Raw genomic sequence first — 19,610 nt, 5'->3', positions numbered from 1 at the left:
AGAAGTGATACTTAGGGAAAAGTAATACTATTACAGTATGAAATATGAATAACACTTACATGTAGTTTGGTATTCATCTTAATATTTTAAATATATTTTCAGGTTGCAACAGTGGTCCTGTTGTTCAGAATTATTCACTGAATGAATCATTTATTAAGCAAGCATTATCTTCCTTTGAAACAACTTTACTTCACTAGTTTTCACAGTATGTGGCAGCTTGTTGAACCATATCTGCTCATTGATATGTAGATTTCTTTCTTTCTTTCTTTCGCTTATGCCATAGTCCTGCAGCAACAGCAGGGTCGGCGCGGTTAGAACAGATTTGGCAAGGTTAATTTTAGGGGTGGCTGGACGCCCTTCCTGCTGCCATCTCGTTGATATGTAGATTATGGCCTGTTATTTTTAATTTTTGTCCACTGTCTGATGTAGTTACCTTGACTTTTGGTGTCATAATTACATATATCGCTGTACATTAACTTTGTTTTGACTATGCATGACAATTAAAAGTTTATACAAATAAAAGGAATATATTACCACATTTCTATGTTTGACAAATGAGTCATGACAGCACCTTAGTCCCTGCAATAACCTAATTGCTCTTCTCTGCAATATCAATATTCATTCCATTCACGTGTATGTCTGTCTCTCAGTCTCACAGTTCAATGTCATAATTAAGAAATGGATAAATTGTTCCATAGTGCAAAATTTTTACAGTTTGGCTAGAAACTAATTTTTTTTTCCAGCTGGCTTAACAGATACTGATCACTGTTCATTTTTTACACACAGACTTAGTTTGGTTTACTCAACAAAGCTTTTTGTATGGTTTATAACCAAATAATTTAATGTTGCCTCTGTGTATTGATAAAACATCATATATACTGTTTACTTCATGAAATGTATACCAAGTGACTACTGAAAGCAATACGTAACAGTGAAGAGTCATAGCAGAACTTCCTTGAAAATGATGATCAGGTAATAACAAAAGAATTACCGAACAGTCTAGACATGGTGAGGTTGCAAAAGTGGTTGAAGACAGTAGAAAGTCTGAATTTTCAGATGTCGAGAGACAACTGTGGACCTTATTAAGGAAACAAAGAAGCAGGTCCCCACACAAAGGACTAAAACAACACTTAATACAAATGCCATTGTTCCACATCTAGTGAAACATCCAGAGCACTGAAAGAAAAAGCACATACTATCAAGATTAAACAAGAACTCCAAGAACTCAGAAACTTCAAAGCCAAAGCCACACAAACCACACAATACCACCTCTTCACTTGTAAAGAAATCTCAACAGCTCTTTAAGCCATAAGAAGCTCCAGGTTTTGAAAATGTCCAACCTGAGTTCCTAAAAAACTGTAGCAAATGCACAAGTGTGGATTGCTCATTTTTTCACAGACATTATACAAACCAGCAAGAATTTAAATGCTCTAAGACAATCCATATATTACAACCTGGTAAGCCAGCTGATAGCTCTAAGAGGTACTTAAAAGAAGATATCCACTGACCTGAGACGCCAGCCTCATTCATTATGGGCAAGTGGGAAACACTCAGCACCTGCTCTATAACTCTGACCTCTCCCCATGCAGAAGGCCTCGGAGGGTCAACGATTCCTGTTGGATGAAGATGTGCACCAGGCAGTTACGGGCTTCTTCACCCAGCAGGACATAGTGTTGTGCCAAACAAATATCTTCAACCTAGTGGATGATTACTTCAATGCTCACAGCAATTTTGCCTGATTGGCGTACCCATTTTTCCATTTTTGACTGTTTGGTTTTGAATGGTAAACAATAATCTGAATTTCTAATGAACTACAATATTCAGGATCTTAGGACATTGAATAAAATTTAATTAAATTCAATCCTCAATCCATATTTCTTTTAGGAAAGGCAACCGTCCCAGTGTAAAGGATGTCTCCTGAAAGTTCAGTTATATTTGTAGTTATGTTCTCCATCATTCGCAAGGGTCTACATCAACACCTAGATCTATATTCCGTAAACCACTCTGTGGTGCATAGCAGAGGGTACGTCTCATTGTACCCGTTATTAAGGTTTCTTCCTGTTACATTCACATATGGAGTGTGGGAAGAATGAGTATCTGAATGCCTCTGTGCATACAGTAATTATTCTTATCTTATCCTCAAAATCCCTGCATGAGCGATACATATTCCTAGAGTAATCATTTAAAGCCGGTTCTTAAACCTTCGTTAATAGACTTTCTCGGGATAGTCATCAAGAGTCTGCCATTTCAGTTCCTTCAGTATCTCTGTGTCACTCTCCCAAGGATTAAATAAACCTGTAACTATTCATGCTGTTAGTCTCTGTATACGTTCAATATCCCCTGTTAGTCCTATTTGGTGCAGGTCCCACACACTGGGACAATATTATAGAACTGGTCACGTGAGTGATTCGTAGGTAATCTCCTTTGTAGACTGGTTGCACCTCCCCAGTATTCTACCAATAAAACAAAGTTACTTCTACATCTGTACCCACAATGGAACCTATCTGATCGTCCCATTTCATATCCCTACAAAGTGTTACTCCCAGGTATTTGTATGAGTTAGCTGATTACAAAAGTGACTTATTGATATTATAATCACAAGATACTACATTTTTTTCGTCATGTGAAGTGCAAAATTTTACATTTCTGAACATTTAGAGCAAGTTGCCAATCTCTGCATCACGTTGAAATCTTATCAAGATGTGACTGAATATTTATGTAGCTTCTTTCAGACTATACTTCATTAGAGGTAACTGCATCATCTACAAAAAGGCTGATTTTACTAATAATATTGTCTGCAAGATCATTAATATACAATATGAACAGCAAGTGTCCCAGCACACTTCCCTGCGACACACCCGAAGTTACTTCTACATCTGACACTGACTCTCCATCCAAGGTAACATGCTGTGTCCTCCCTGCCAAAAAGTCCTCAATCCAGCCACAAATTTCGCTTGATACCCCAAATGAAATACAGCATCTACCTGGATGCCTTGATGCAAGGCTTTCAGTATGTCATGAGAAAAGTGTGAGTTAGGTTTCACACAATAATGTGCCATGGCCAGGACTCGAAACCGGGACTTCTTGCCTACTAGGCAGAAACCCTGACCTTTACACCAACACAGCACTATGATTAACATTGCTGAACGAACTGCCATGTCAAATGCCATACCCAACACAAATTTCAATTCATATCTTCAGCTTAATTTCCCCCTATATTGTCACTATGGGTAGTTCATGCAGTAATGTCAACCATAGTGCTGTGGTAGTGTAATGATCAGCATTTCTACCTAGTAGGCAAGAAGACCCAGGTTTGAGTCCTGGCCGTGGCACAAATTTTAATTCACTCTTCAGCTTCCATTACTATAGTAGATAAAGATGAGACTTAAATGTCTCAGGGAAAATTTAGTTATAGGTTTGTCACGATTGATGTTTTCGAAATTCATGCTGGTTGTCATTGAGGAGGTCATTCTGTTCAAGATACCTTATTATGTTTGAGATCAGCATATGTTGTAAGATTCTACAACAAACCAATGTCAAGGATATTGGATGGTAGTTTTGTGGATCACTGCTATTATCCTTCTTGTACAGGAGTGTGACCCATGCCCTTTTCCAACAACTGGGCACCGTTTTTTGTTCGAATCTACGATAGATCATAGTTAGAAGAGCAGCTAGCGCAACCATACATTCAGTATAAAATCTGAAATGGATTCCATTGGGGCCTGGAACTTTGTACAGTTTTAATGATTTCAGCTGTTTCTCAACACCACTGACGCTAATACTCATGTCATTCATCTTTTCAGTAGCACAAGGATTAAGTTGGGGAAATTCTCCTGGGTTTTCCTTTGTAAAAGAACATTTGAAAATGAAGTTAAGCATTTCGGCTTTCGCTTTGCTACCCTCAATTTCAGTTCCTGTCTCATTCACTAGGGACTGGGCACTACCTTTGGTGCTACTAACAGGCTTTACATACAACCAACAAACAGCTGCACCTTCACTAAACAATGATATGACAATTAACTACGCACCTGTTGAACTCTGGCAGCAGGTTGTGTGGTGGGCGCAGACGCATGTGCTGAGGCCTGGCGGCTTTGCGGGCCTCAGTGTGTCCTTTGGGGGTAGACGTGCAGACAGGCTGGCAGTCAAGCGGAGAGTCAACCACGGGACTCTGCTCTGCCTCTGGCCGGCTGTCCCTGCGGGAACTACTATCGGTGTCCACATCCTGCCACAGAAACATCCTCTCTTGAATCAGCAAAGGCCCTCATAACAGCTCATCACATGCACAAATCGAAATTTTGCATCATTTAATGTCTTTCCTGTGAATGAAACTGACTAATTTGACAAAAAATTAGGAATAGGTATTTCTGTAATTTATGAGAAGCATTTGATCACCCAGTTCACTGTACAGGGTGTACCAAAGGGATTTATGTAATTTCATGAGATGCCTTATTTCATCTCCATTATACTTCACCACTAATGTGTACCACTATTATCATTATCATCATTGTCTTCATTGTCGTCACATGATGATGATGATGATGGTTATGATGATGACGATGATTCTCAAAGACACGTGATACATTGTAGTGATAAAAGTGTTTGGTAGGGTGAAAAAAAGGACAAGAATCAAATGCACAACAGATGGCACACTTTATGGTCTGTCAACATAGATCATTGTGCTGATGGTGCTCCAATAACTTATATGTTACTAAAATGTTTCATAAAAATTCGAACCTAGTTGTCTTGAAAATCCTTGAGAAGTACATACTACCAAAGTAGCATTATTATATTTACGTATCAAACAATGGAAAATCTAGGAGGGAATGTAACAGTGTTATGAGAAGGAAAGTTGCTATTCACCATATAACACAGATGGTGAGTCTCACACACACACACACACACACACACACACACACACACACACACACACACACACACACACATGCCAACTCACACACGCGACTGCAGTTTCAGGCAACTGAAACCATACTGCGAGCAGCAGCACCTGTGCACAATGGAAGAGGTGATTGGGTGGAGGTAAGGAGGAGGCTGGGGTGGGAAGGGAAGGGAAGGGATAGTAGCGTAGGGGTGGTGGATAGTGAAATGCTGTAGGTTAGACGGAAGGCAGGGGAGATGTGGAGAGGGGAGGTAGTGGAAATGGAGAGAAGTAAAAAGACTGGGTAAAATGGTAGAATGAGGGGTGTATAGTGCTGGAATGGGAACAGAGAGGCTGGCTGGGTAAGGACAGTGACTAATGAAGGTTGACGCCAGGAGGGTTGGGGGAACATAAGATATATTACAGCGAAAGTTCCCACCTGCGCAATTCAGAAAAGCTGGTGTTTTTTTGGAAGGATCCATATGGCAGAGGCTGTAAACTGAAGGATGTCATGTTTGGTAGCATGCTCAGCTACTGGGTAGTCCACTTGTTTCTTGGCCACAGTTTGTCGGTGGCCATTCATACGGACAGACAGCTTGTTGGTTGTTGTGGCCACATAGAAGACAGCACAGTGGTTGCAGCTCAGCTTGTAGGTCACATGACTGGTATCACAGGGAGCACTGCCTTTGATGGGATAGGTGAATGTGACTGGATTCGAGTAGGTAATGGTGGTGGTGGTGGGAGGATGTATGAGACAGGTGTTGCATCTAGGTCTATTACAGGAGTATGAGCCATGACGTAAGGGTTGGGAGCAGGTGTTGTGTAGGGATGGACGAGTATATTGTGTAGGTTAGGTGGACAGAGGAAAACCACTGTGGGAGGGGTGGGGAGGATAGTGAGCAGGATATTTCTCATTTCAGAGCACGACAAGAGGTAGTCGAAACCCTGGCGGAGAATGTAATTCATTTGCTCCAGTCCTGGGTGTTGTTGAGTTGGGGGTGGGGAACGCTCCTCCGTAGCCGGACAGTGGGACGTTGGGAGGTGGTGGGATACTGGAAAGATAAGGCACAGGATACTTGTTTTTGTACAATGTTGGGAGGATAATTATGGTCGGCAAACGCTTCAGTGAGACCCTTGGTATATTTTGAGAGGTGCCACTCATCACTGCAGATGCGATGACCAAGGGTAGCTAGGCTGTCGAAGTGGAGGTATTGCTGGGTTTGATGTAGCCATCTTCGAGGTAGAGGTCAACATCTAGGAACGTAGTTTTTTGGGTTGAGTAGGACCAGGTGAAGCAAATGGGGGAGGAGTTCTTGAGGTTGTGGATGAATGTGGACATGGTGTCCTCACTCTCAATCCAAATCGCAAAGATGTCATAAATGAATATGAACCAGGTGAGGGGTTTATGATTATGGGTGTTTAGGAAGGATATGGTGGCCTAAGATGGTGCCATGCGCATGCCCATAGCTGTACCCTGGATTTGTTTGTAGGTAATGCCTTCAAAGGAAAAGTAATTGAGGATATAGTTGGTCATGGCGACTAGGAAGGAGGTCGTTGCTTTGGAATCCTTCAGGCACTGGGAAAGGTAGTGTTCAATAGCAGTAAGGCCATGGGTATTAGGGATGTTAATGTAAAGGGATGGGAACTGTGGAGAGTCAGTGGAGGAAATAGCTGGTATCTTTTATATAGGAGGTTGGGTTCCGGGTAGCGCAGGTTGAAGGTGTTGGTCTATTAGAATAGAGATTTTCTCAGTGGGGGCACAGTGACTGATCACAATGGGGTGTCCTGGGTGGTTGGGATTATGGACTTTAGGAAGCATTAGAAGGTAGGAGTGTGGGGAGTGGTAGGGGTGAGCAGAGAGATGGACTTTGGGGAGAGGTTCTGGGATGCCTAAGGATTTGAGGAGTAACTGGAGATCCTGCTGGATTCCTGGAATGGGGTCACTGTGGCAAGGTTTGTGGGTAGAAGTATTTGACAGCTGGTGGAGTCCTTCTGCAAAGTAATCCTTGTGGTTCTGACACAACCTTTGTCTGCAAGTAGGATTATACGGCTGGGATCAGTTTTTAGATGGTAGACTGTGGTTCTTTCTGTGGATGTAAGGTTAGTTTGCATGATGAGGGATTCGGGGAATGATAGTAAGGCAAGATCGAGGTTAAGAAATTCTGGAAAGTTAACAGGGGTGATTTGGGGGCAGTGGAGGTGGATCACAGTTGGATGGAGGAGTGATCTGAGTTAGGCAGGATTCATAGGTCTTGTGGATGTTAAAAGTGCAATCCATTCTTGCAAATTTATCTGCAATCCCAAACTTTCCTATGCCTTTCCTTTTCATGCCTCTTATGAAAATTATAATAAGTAATGTTTATTGTGTATATCAGTTTATTTACAGTATAAGTACAGTAAAAATTGAAAGAGATTTCTGCAGATGTACTCAAATCCAACACCCTCTAATTACCATTCTGCAATCTTTTCGTTGTGCTAACAGCTGCCTGGAAATGCCACTAACAAACGACTAGCAGTAACAAATCTAGCAGTCCACCTTCGAATTGCTTCGATGTCTTCCTTTAATGTGACTCGGTGCATATTCCAAGTACTCAAACAGTACTCAACAATGGGTCACACTACTGTCCTGTATGCAGTCTCTTTTAAAGATGAACCACATATTCCTAAAATTCTTCCAATAAATCAGAGCTGACCATTTGCCTTCCCTACTACAGTACTTACATGCTCATTCCATTTCTTATTGCTTTGCAACGTTATGCTTGGATATTTAAATGATGCGACTGTGTCAAGCAGCACACTACTAATGCTGTATTCAAAAATTATGGGTTTGTTTTTCCTGCTCAACTGCATTAACTTATGTTTTTCTACATTTAGAGCTGGCTGTCATCCATCACAACAACTAGAAATTTTGTCCAAGCCATCTTGTATCTTGCTACATCACTCAATGATGACATCTTCCTAAACACCACAGCATTATTAGCAGACTGCTGCTTACTCTGTCCGCCAGATCATTTATGCATATACACTTCTGATGATACTCTAGTCTCTGATTAACACTCACCATTGCTATTACGCTGTTCTTTTTTCATAAATACCTGGCCATCCAGAGCTCCCAATACTGTCACTTTCATTTCTGGCCAAGCCCTACATACTCTAAAAATCTAGATGAAATTGGTAGTGATGAGCAGACGCGGTCCCATGGTAAGTGTTGCTCTTTAATCCTAACCATCATAATGAGTATGTTGTCAACACTCCCTCTTCTAATGTGACAACTATACTTTGACAGTACTGCATACAAATATTTCTGGTTTCACAAACACTCCGGCATGCTGTCCACCTCAATTTGCACACCAAATCACTTGATCCAAGTCCCTTAGAAATTGCACTGATGAGTGAAATGCAGCAATCAACATCCCCGCAATTTGGTAGCTCTACAGGATCTAAATATAGATGAGTGGCTTCAGCTGGATATGCCAAAGTTGAAGAATTATATTAATGCATTGTCTCTGTTCTTTTAGCCATGTCCAGAAGAACAGACACCTTGTGGGCAATTCACAGCTGTGATACACATTATGTAAACTCAACTTGTAGGATTGTAGAGTGGAGGGGGGGGGGGTGGAGGGAAGGAAAAGCAAAGGAAGGAATGATATCAGCTACATCGGAACTTTTTGTGGAATCAGTGGTGATGAGTGAAAGTGTGTGTTGGACCAGAACTCAAACCCAGCATCTCCCACTTACTAGGCAGTTGCATTAACCTCTGTACTACCCAGCACAGGGTTTACCAAAAAGCTGCGGACTATCTCAGAAAGATTCTGAGCCAAGTCAAATTCTAACACAGTGCCACTGATCCACAGTACCCATCCACATCCGCCAAGCTCGTTAATTTTAGATTCCCCTTGGAAGTCTAACATAAATAAGCACCCACACTGAAACTTGTGGATTCATTGTTCGTCAAGGAGAATAAATTATATGAATGCATGGTGTCTGTTCTTTTGGACATGTCCAAAATATGGGTAATGAATCCAGAACCTTAAGTGCAGATGCATATTTACTTTCAACCTCCAGCAAGAAACTAAAATTAGCAAGTGTGGAGGACACGGATGAGGACTGTGGATAGCTGGCATTGGGTAGGAACGTGAGTCAGACGGGAAGAGTGCTGAGAAAGTCCGTGCACTTGTGATAAACACTGTCTCCGGGTGGCGCAGAGGTTGACACAACTGCTAAGTAAGCGGGAGATCCCAGATTCGAATACCTGTCCGGCTCACATTTTCACTTGCGTCCCTAATTTAACATTAAGTTCCAATGCAGCTGATATCATTAGTTCCTTCACATCCCTTTCCTTTCCTCTCCCCCTCCCCCCCCCCTTCCACATCCAATTTACATAACAAACTCGAAGAAGTTTGTGAGTTTCTTTCCTTGCCGAACTGAGTCAATTATCGAGGCTCAAAGTAGCGTTACGTAGCATCAGCGTGACGTCACCTGCTGGTGACTAATTTTTTGCCCGATTTGTTCAGTTACGACAAGGTCGATGACCTTCGTAACGCACTCACCGGTTCCTCTAGTTCTGCCAGCCAGCTGAGACGTGTGTCTGTGCGCAGCGGGGAGAAGGAGGCGTTGAAGGCTTCGGGCGTCTTGAGGATGTCCGCGTAAGCGTCGGGCTCCGGAGTGGCGGGCCTGGCGGGCGGCAGCTGGGCGTCCGAGTAGCCCGAGTCCAGGGAGGCGGCGCCGGGGCTGGCGGAGGCGGCGCGGCCCGCCCCCACCACCAGGCCCGGCGGCTCGCTGGCCCACGCCTTGCTGGGCCGGCGCCGCCACTCGCCGCCAGATGGCGGGCCGGGCGCCGCTCTGCACCCGGGAGACTCCACCCTGCAAAACGTTCAGTTTCAGCTCAAAAACTCTATATAGGAGCTGGAGTGCAGTCAGACAGTTACTGGAGTTGACACCTTTAATTGCTTTCAGATCATTCATTTCTTCCACGACACTGCTAAACATTTCAGACCAATTTCGATCCTGGTTTCAACCCCTACTCTTGATAAACTAGGGCATACCACAGGACACTCACTGGCTCGAATGAATAAAATAGAGAAATTTCTCCGCATAAGATTGTCAGAGCTAAAGCACATTCTCTGAGAAAGTTCTCAATTTCCTACGATTAAAAAAAAAAATCTAAGGGTATTCTCTGACGAGGGAGTTTCCTCTCATTGTATCCTTGTATCCCCTCCCTCTTGAGAAGGGTGTCGGCGTAGTCTGTCGTGTCTGGCACAGCACCCAAGCTTAATGTTGCATTTCATTCAAAGCTATTCAGTGTACAAATATGGAATTGGCATCAATCTGTTCTGGAAGAGTTGCACTACGTTTCGATTTTACTTTTATGTGCGGCAACAACTTATGAAGGCGATCACGAACACTTTATGAAAATGTTGCAGCATTAGAAAATTGCAGCGAAATGCAGGAAGATGTGCAGCGGATAGGCACTTGGTGCAGGGAGTGGCAACTGACCCTTAACATAGACAAATGTAATGTATTGCGAATACATAGAAAGAAGGATCCTTTACTGTATGATTATATGATAGCAGAACAAACACTGGTAGCAGTTACTTCTGTAAAATATCTGGGAGTATGCGCACGGAACGATTTGAAGTGGAATGATCATATTAAATTAATTGTTGGTAAGGTGGGTGCCAGGTTTAGATTCATTGGGAGAGTCCTTAGAAAATGTAGTCCATCAACAAAGGAGGTGGCTTACAAAACACTCGTTCGACCTATACTTGAGTATTGCTCATCAGTGTGGGATCCGTACCAGGTCCGGGGAGATAGAGAAGATCCAAAGAAGAGCGGCGCGTTTCGTCACAGGGTTATTTGGTAAACGTGATAGCATTACGGAGATGGTCAGCAAACTCAAGTGGCAGACTCTGCAAGAGAGGCGCTCTGCATCGCGGTGTAGCTTGCTGTCCAGGTTTCGAGAGTGTGCGTTTCTGGATGAGGTATCGAATATATTGCTTCCCCCTACTTATACCTCCCGAGGAGATCACGAATGTAAAATTAGAGAGATTCGAGCGCGCACGGAGGCTTTCCGGCATCGTTCTTCCCGCGAACCATACGCGACTGGAACAGGAAAGGGAGGTAATGCAGTGGCACGTAAAGTGCCCTCCGCCACACACCGTTGGGTGGCTTGCGGAATATAAATGTCGATGTAGATGCATTTTTTTTGCGTATTTATCGAATTTTCGACATTCGGGGAAAATTATGAGAACGAAATCTTAAGAATACGTGACATTTAGATCGACTCCAAACCGGAACTCCGTTAGAGTTTTCTAACACCAGATTGTACTATGCATAATGGTCCCGCGCGTCAAATATGCGTCCGGCCGTGCGGTTCGTTACGAGAAACAGAGATCGCTGGTTTGTAATAAACCAGTCATCAATTTTTCTTACACGTCCACTTGTATCAGATACAACACAATATAAGATTTATGCTGTGAGAAAGCATGATGATGAACATCTAAAAATATCAGTGACACAGGTGTCTGGTGTATACCTAAGTCTTCTCGTACATCAGTCGGAAAACATGGGTCTACTAAATAACAACAAAAATGTTTTAATTTTCAAGTCGTTTGAAAGGCCGCCCCTTCTTTGTTCATGACATTCGGGAAGGAAGTTCGCCAGGCAAATAATCGTTTTATTGTTAACGTCTGCAGTTTATCTCTTCAGTATTTCTTCGGGCTTCATACTTTTTTTTTGCCTTCCAAGCAACAATAATTCCGCCGATTTTGGTAAGTAAAGATCCGAAAACTTAATCTCGACAGAACTTACTCTGCTCGCAGTATGCTACAAAGCTCACTTTAAACAGCTTTCTGAGAACATTCTCGGGTGAAGTATATTCTCCGACTTGCTTTATGCCTGCGAACGTGAAACGTTATCCGTACTTTCAAGTGTAAAAGTAAATTATCCGTGTTAATCATGCGACCCAGTTTGTTTATTTCGTGCACTGTCTCATAGCGATATGTGAGATTGGCTTTAGCACACTCCGGAACAACGAAAAGTATCGTATTTGTAAACATGTCTTCAGCGTGATTAATAGCACTCCTCTTTGTCCCGTCTGGTACGCGTTTTCCAACTAATCCTTTTTTGAGATGGTTGACACCACATCCACATTATTTCTTACGGATCTACAGTCTTGCAAGACCTCTACCTCCTTTCCTCACAACGCTTTCAAGTCATTTTGAGAAGTTAAACAGTTTAACATCCATTGTTAATTTCTTTTGGCTACAAAACGATGCTATTATGTTTTGTGATTAAAAATGCTTAATAAGTGGGTCAGATGGGTCCCTCACGTGGTGGCCGTGACACTTCCGTGGGTCTGGACTGGAGGGGGGGGGGGGGCCTTATAATTAATCTTTCGCTTATTGAAAGCCCCCCCGCCCACGAAAAACGAGTGATCGTAGGACAATGAAACTTTGTGGAAGCGTTTGTAAGGACATAAACCACCGAAAGAAACATTTTAATCTGCACATGGGTGGGTTATATTTGTTAATTACCATGTTTGCGTTCCAGGTTATAAATGTAGCTCACTCAGTGTGACGACCATCTGCATTTACGACAGCCGGGAACCGCGCTAAAGATTGCTCTATTGATGCCCGAAACATCTCAGGAGGCAAGTGGGATGTTAGCTACCTCCTTCGCTATGCTCATCTCCAGCCTCCAATGTGTGTTAGTGTCCCGTTGATAAACCCTGTCCTGAGGTAACCCCACTGCCAGAAATCACACGGGTTCAAAGCTGGTAAACGTCGTGCCACGCTGTTCAGAAACGGTCAGCCGATGATTCGGTTTTCTCCAAATGTGTTACGAAGTAACCGGGTGACCTCACGAGCAGTGTGAGGTGGAGCTCCAATGTGCATCACAACATCTGGGTCCAAAGCATTTCTCTCCCGTAAAGGAGGGACTACATGTTGGCGAAGCAGATCACAGCAACGTCACCTGTTCAAGCTGCATGTTCTTGGCCCTTGGGGTCCGAGTTCCCCAAAGAAAAATAGACCAGTCATGAACTGCGCCTCGAAGCTACACAACACATGACGCGTTCATTACGCAGGGTAAATTCATGAACTTCGCTGGCGGTGGTGATCCCCAAATGCGACAATTGTGTGTGTTCACTGTCCCAGCGAGCGTCAAGTATTCATCGCTCCACAAAATGTTCCAGCATCACGTGGCAAAAGTTGGTGAGTAGTGTGAAGTTTGTACGGATACTATTTCACAATTTTACGCAGCACTTTTCGAACGGCCGAACATGGAATGTTCAGCTGTCGTAACATAGCTCGTTCACTGCTAGAAGATCGCCCATTGCGTCCAGAATTCTCAGACGTGGCTTCAACAATCTATAACGTAAAGGGCCGTCGGCATCTCCCAGGAGCAATCCTGAAATCGCCAGTTAATTCGAACTTCAGACTCATTTTCTTCAGCCCAGGCGCGAAAGATCTCTCTGTATTCCTTTAATGCGTCGATAGTCGCAAAGAGCAGCAGCATTATTGCTGTTGTTTTGTTAAAACAGCTTTACGAATAAAGCCGTGCTCACCTTGTCCAGATCCATGTTGACTGACTGTAGCTATAATGCACACTGTCGCTTGTGTTTCAACCGTATGTAACCGTAGCAGTACCGGTGGCTAACGGCAAATCGTTACACTACTAACAACGCAAATCATGTAGCACACAGTCTGATCATCATTACTGTTAAGTTGGGTACGCACGCGGTACATAGCTTTCGGTCTATACTGACTTAAGTAGACACAGTTTAATTATAACCTCACTGTATTACGGCTTCTTCCCGCTCCATTCACGTACGAAGAGCGTACGAATGACTGTAAAACGACTCGGCCGCTATAATTAGTTTAATCTTGTCTTCGCTATTCCATACGAAAGATGCCTATCTTTGCGACAGTTGGAATCCTTTCAATACCTGTCTGAATATTTGTGCAGCTTTTTTCAAACAGTAAGTTATTATACATATATGCATCATCCGCGAAAAGTCTCAGGTTATTATTAACATTGTCTACAAATTCATTCATACGCATCGTTAGTACCAAACACAGTTCCCTGGGGCACATTCTCCATCCAACGTAAGATTCTGCATCTTCTCCACGAATAATTCTAATTCAGTCGCAAACTTCGCTTGATACCCCTACCCCCATACGATCGTACTTTCAATAATAAGCATAGGTATAGTACCGTGTTAAAAACTTTTCGGAAATCAAGAAATACTGCATATGCCCACTGACTTGATCCATGTCTTTTTGGAGTTGATATTTCACGTGATAGATGATTTCGGGATCCATGTTGGTTGGAATTGACTAGGCCTTTCTACTGGAGATACGTCACTACATTTGAGTGCAAATGGATGTAAAGGATATTGGAAGGTAGTTTCGCAGATCACTTCTGCTGCCTTTCTTGTAGATAGGTATGACCTGCCCATTCTTCCAATCGCTGGGTACCGTTTTTGTTGCAGTGGTCTACGGTATGCTATGGTTGAAAGATGTGCTTACACAGGGGCAGATCTGTGTAGTGTCTTACAGGGGTTCCTTTAGGCCTAAGTTTAAACAATATCAGCTGTTTCTCTCAATGTCAATCATAATAATTTCTATTTTCCTCATTTTTACAACGTACTATATTTAAATTGGGGCAGTACTCTTTGATTTTCTTTTTTAAAGGAACTTTAAAAACGGAGTTCAGCATTTCGGCTTAGCTTTGCGTCCCTCAATTTTAGTTCCTGTCTCCCATGATTATCTGGACCATAATACTGGTGTCACTAACAGCCCTTACAGATGACCAGAATTTGTTTCGGTTTTGTGTTGTCCTCCCTAGTCGTGTTGTGATACCATTTACCATATTTCCCTTGGTTAGAGTTGTGCGCAGATGCGGGTATCTGCAGTATTATTGACTTTGCAGATTAAAACCTCCCCAATGCGGACATCCGCGAATGTGAGTATCCGGCATACAGTTACTTCGCGTTTGCAAGTTGAAGAAAAGCATCAATATTATGAGGCTCAGTAAAAGATGTGTACTGTCGTAAACCACGTAACTTCGATGACCTAGGGTTGCGATTCAAGCAGTGTGGACAGAAATTACACTGGACACTTTGATGCAAAAACGGATTCAATGTGACTCGTATGGTTTGCACAAAACAAGTCTAAATTCGGTGCGGCAGCAGATGGGAACAACCGCATTTTCCATTTACTGTAGCTCCCTTCAGTCACCGCGCCGAGTGTCAACTTGGTTTGCGCGGACAATAACCAGGAATGTATCGATGTTGGACAAATTTTCTATAACATTTCAAAGTATATATACATTCTTCTGAGACACTATTGTAATCTTATAAAAGTAAATCACATACGACGAAAATAATATTCGGTTTAAAATCAGTGATGACACCAACTTTTATCTCATATATTTACAAGTACATAATACAGTGCTTATTACATTGAGAAGTGTAGCACATGATGCTCAGTTACTGTAGACAAATGAAGTATATCAATAGCATTTACAGTATACAAGGTGTAACAGCTTGTAAAACAACTACGTTTGTCTTTCTAGTGACGAGGAAACATTCTGCAACAATTTTAGCAAATTCCGTATTAATGGATTGATATCCAATAATTACGACAAACTTCTTCGGGGAAAGAGTATGACAGATCATGTTGTATTAAAATGTGGACGTAATCGGCATCTACGTTCTTATGGAATGAAAACTACACTACTGGACATTAAAACTGCTACACCAAGAAGAAATGCAGATGATAAACGGGTATTCATTGGACAAATATATTATCCTAGAACTGACTTGTGATTACATTTTCACGCAATTTGGATGCATAGATCCTGAGAAATCAGTACCCAGAACAACCATCTCTGGCCGTAATAACGGCCTTGATACGCGCGGGCATTGAGTCAAACAGAGCTTGGATGGCGTGTACAGGTACAGCTGCCTATGCAGCTTCAACACGATACCACAGTTCATCAAGAGTAGTGACTGGCGTATTGTGACGAGCCAGTTGCTCGGCCACAATTGACCAGACGTTTTCAATTGGTGGGAGATCTGGAGAATGTGCTGGCCAGGGCAGCAGTCGAACATTTTCTGTATCCAGAAAGGCCCGTACAGGAACTGCAACATGCGGTCGTGCATTGTCCTGCTGAAATGTAGGGTTTCGCAGGGATCCAATGAAGGGTAGAGCCACGGGTCGTAACACATCTGAAATGTAACGTCCACTGTTCAAAGTCCGTCAATGCGAACAAGAGGTGACCGAGACGTGTAACCAATGACACCCCATACCATCACGCCGGGTGATACGCCAGTATGACGATGACGAATTCACGCTTCCAATGTGCGTTCACCGCGATGTTGCCAAACGCGGATGCGACCATCATGACGCTGTACACAGAACCTGCAGTCATCCGAAAAAATGACGTTTTGCCATTCGTGCACCCAGGTTCGTCGTTGAGTACACCATCGCAGGCGCTCCCGTCTGTGATGCAGCGTCAAGGGTAGCCCCAGCCATGGTCTCCGAGCTGATACTCCATGCTGCTGCAAACGTCGTCGAACTGTTCGTGCAGATGGTTGTTGTCTTCCAAACGTCCCCATCTGTTGATTCAGGGATCGAGACGTGGCTGCACGATCCGTTACAGCCTGTCATCTCGTCTGCTAGTGATACGAGGCCTTTGGGATCCAGCACGGCGTTCCGTATTACCCTCCTGAACCCACCGATTCCATATTCTGCCAACAGTCATTGGATCTCGACCAACGCGAGCAGCAATGTCGCGATACGATAAACCGCAATCGCGATAGGCTACAATCCGACCTTTATCAAAGTCGGAAACATGATGGTACGCATTTCTTCTCCTTACACGAGGCATCACAACAACGTTTCACCAGGCAACGCCGGTCAACTGCTGTTTGTGTATGAGAAATCGGTTGGAAACTTTCCTCATAGCAGCACGTTGTAGGTGTCGCCACCGGCGACAACGTTGTGTGAATGCTCATAAAAGCTAATCATTTGCATATCACAGCATCTTCTTCCTGTCGGTTAAATTTCGCGTCTGTAGCACGACATCTTCGTGGTGTAGCAATTTTAGTGGGCAGCAGTGTATGAGGCCCGATTAGAGCAGACAAAATCCAGACCAGGTGCAAACCTACTATCAGGGCTACAGCGTACCGAACGCGTTGAAGTGGTTTACAGTATGTTAATATTCGTGGATGCGAGTAAATGACTTGGGATGCATATACAGATCAAGGACTTGTGGATGCAGATCGTATTTTTCTTATCCTCGCAGACCTGAGGCAGGCTGGGACATGGTGTACTTTGGGGGTGTATCCTTTGTGTACAATTTCAACACTAGGGCTTGTCAGAGTCTCGACAGTTTCCACTAGCATATTTGTATATGAAAATCGTTTCTGCTGATTTCACTATGGCTTATGGACTGTACACTTCCACTTTTAAACAAGAACCGCAGTTTTTCAGACATTCACTCCAGGACTAGCCATGTCTGTGTCCACGATACACCACACGAAGGGAATTTGTGGAATTACTTTTCCAAATCCCTCGTGATATACGCATACAAGTTGGCTGAGGGTTACCTATACTGCGAAGTTAGCAACTACAATTTATTGCATCTACGAACAACGATTCCTCGTTTTTGGCATTCCACTGTCAGAGTTATCCCATAACACAATCGGTTTATTAATTCTCCACTCATTCATTTCCAGATTAACGTTTCTAGCCTTACTTTGGTATACTTTTCTATCTCCATAGCCCATGTACGTTCGTATCATTAACACGCAGGCTGCGTTTTTATTTAAGATGTTTCTTTTTCATGCGAACGCAAGTATTGATTCGGTAATTCCTACGAAGTAGAGGGGAATGTTATTAAGAGACATGAATATTGTTAAAATATGATTATTCCGATTGTTTTTTCGAACTTTCTAATAATTATGGCCCTATGGTAAACGGTCTGTGTCACAATTTTCCTATAAATCAGTAAACACCAGTTCCGAGCATGGATGAAACATATTGATGAAGATAAGAGGACCGCAGTTAACATCAAGGGCACCCATACAATAGATTGTAAGCGGGGAGGGGCTAGATCTTCGGGTATGCAGTATTTTTAATATTTTGGGAGACGAATCCCGACTTGTAAATAGCCATTAAAAGAGTTACTGTTCAAACCATGTTAAAAGGGTGTGTATTACCAATTTTAAATTTTTTTAAAGCAAAACATGTAATTACACTTTTCCCTTTCCCTGATATCTACGATGGGGGAGCGCTCCCCCTCCCCCCACTTCCCCCCGGGTATAGGCGCCCTTGACTAACATAGAAACTAACTTCGAAGAACTTCATAAGGATACCATACCAGCACTTAATATCGTTTCTTACAGGACAGATGAACTTATGCCGAGACATTGTAGTTCTGTCAGAGACGGCGAACGGCCTTTACGATCAACTGAACGGGGTAAATACTGTCTTGAAAACAGTTTATAAGAGGAACATCAGTACAAGTAAAACAGGGATAACGGAGTAGCCGAAGTCAGCCGCCTCTGAGAGCTAATTTGGAAATGGGACGATGAAGGTACCATACAGCTGAGGTTTGTTATTTGAGCATCAAAATATCTGACGATGGCCGAAATAAAAGAGGATATAATACACGGGTCGGCAATAGCAATAAGGGCTTTCCTAAAATTGAGAAATGTTTTCAACTTTCAGAGAGTATTTGGAGTTTAACTTAAAATGACAATGGAACGCGGACGATAAGCAATACAGACAAGAGGAGGGCAGAAATATGCCACGGACGAATGCTCAAGACTGGATGGTGGACTGGGTCACTGATGAAGTTGTCCTGAATTGAATCGAATAAATAGGTCGTTAAGATACATCCTAAGACATCAACAAACAGTTAATTTGTTAATGAAGATGAATGTATGGTGTAAAAATTGTAGTGGAATAATATGGTTCATGCAATAAGCAAAGACACTTACACGGCATGACTAGCGTGGAGAGCTGCATCAAACCAATCTTCGCACTGAAGACGATGACGCACTGAAGACGATGACGATAAGCGGTGTCAAGTGTGGTAATCTGAGTATAAAGTATTTGAAATCCCAATTAAGTTTCTTCTAAAGAAATGGTTTATAAAATTTGTGGTGGACGTGAAACGTCCCCTTTTAACAATTTTTTACAACTGTGCTTATACTGACACACAGTATTTTTAGCGCAACGCAATCTGACTTTCAACACACAATGTTTTGTTAGCGCAACGCAATCTGACTTTCAAAATTCTTTACAAGAGAATGGCCCTGACTAACATTAAACTATCTCTTTCACAAATCACTTACCTCACAAAAATCTTCGCTGCTCAAGCTACTGCAATACAGCGAGCGCCACTACTGCCAGCTAAATAAAAGATTCAAACTATGGAAGGCACTAACTACTGATAGGGATAGTTAGCAAATGAAAGATATTAATAGAGAACAAACAATGTATTTACCTTAATATCATATATAGAGCAGTTCATGACAAATTACAAAATTCCGCCATCTCTCTCCCCACATCCACCACTGCTGGCGGCTCACCTCCAACTGCCCAACGCTACGCGCTGTTCACAGCCAGCTGCCTAACACTACAATGATTGAGTATTACAACAATGCAAAGCAGCCACAGACTGCACACGGCACAGCCGGTGATTTTCATACTGAGGTGGC

At 42.9% G+C, this 19,610-nt stretch overlaps 1 protein-coding gene across 1 annotated transcript in view; it reads right to left on the bottom strand.

Annotated features, from left to right (window-relative positions):
* LOC126199604 (protein inscuteable homolog) overlaps positions 1-19,610 on the bottom strand; it is a 105,421-nt gene that overhangs the window by 53,221 nt on the left and 32,590 nt on the right. The window contains exons 2-3 of the mRNA XM_049936532.1: positions 9,427-9,739; positions 4,029-4,222 (exon numbers count right to left, since the gene is read on the bottom strand). Of these exons, the coding sequence (XP_049792489.1) occupies positions 4,029-4,222; positions 9,427-9,739 (507 nt within the window). The remainder of the gene's footprint in view (positions 1-4,028; positions 4,223-9,426; positions 9,740-19,610) is intronic.

This window comes from Schistocerca nitens, chromosome 8 (genome assembly GCF_023898315.1).
Source record: "Schistocerca nitens isolate TAMUIC-IGC-003100 chromosome 8, iqSchNite1.1, whole genome shotgun sequence".
NCBI lineage: Eukaryota > Metazoa > Arthropoda > Insecta > Orthoptera > Acrididae > Schistocerca > Schistocerca nitens.
Note: the sequence above shows the minus strand (reverse complement) of the source record. Positions and strands in the feature narration are given on the sequence as shown.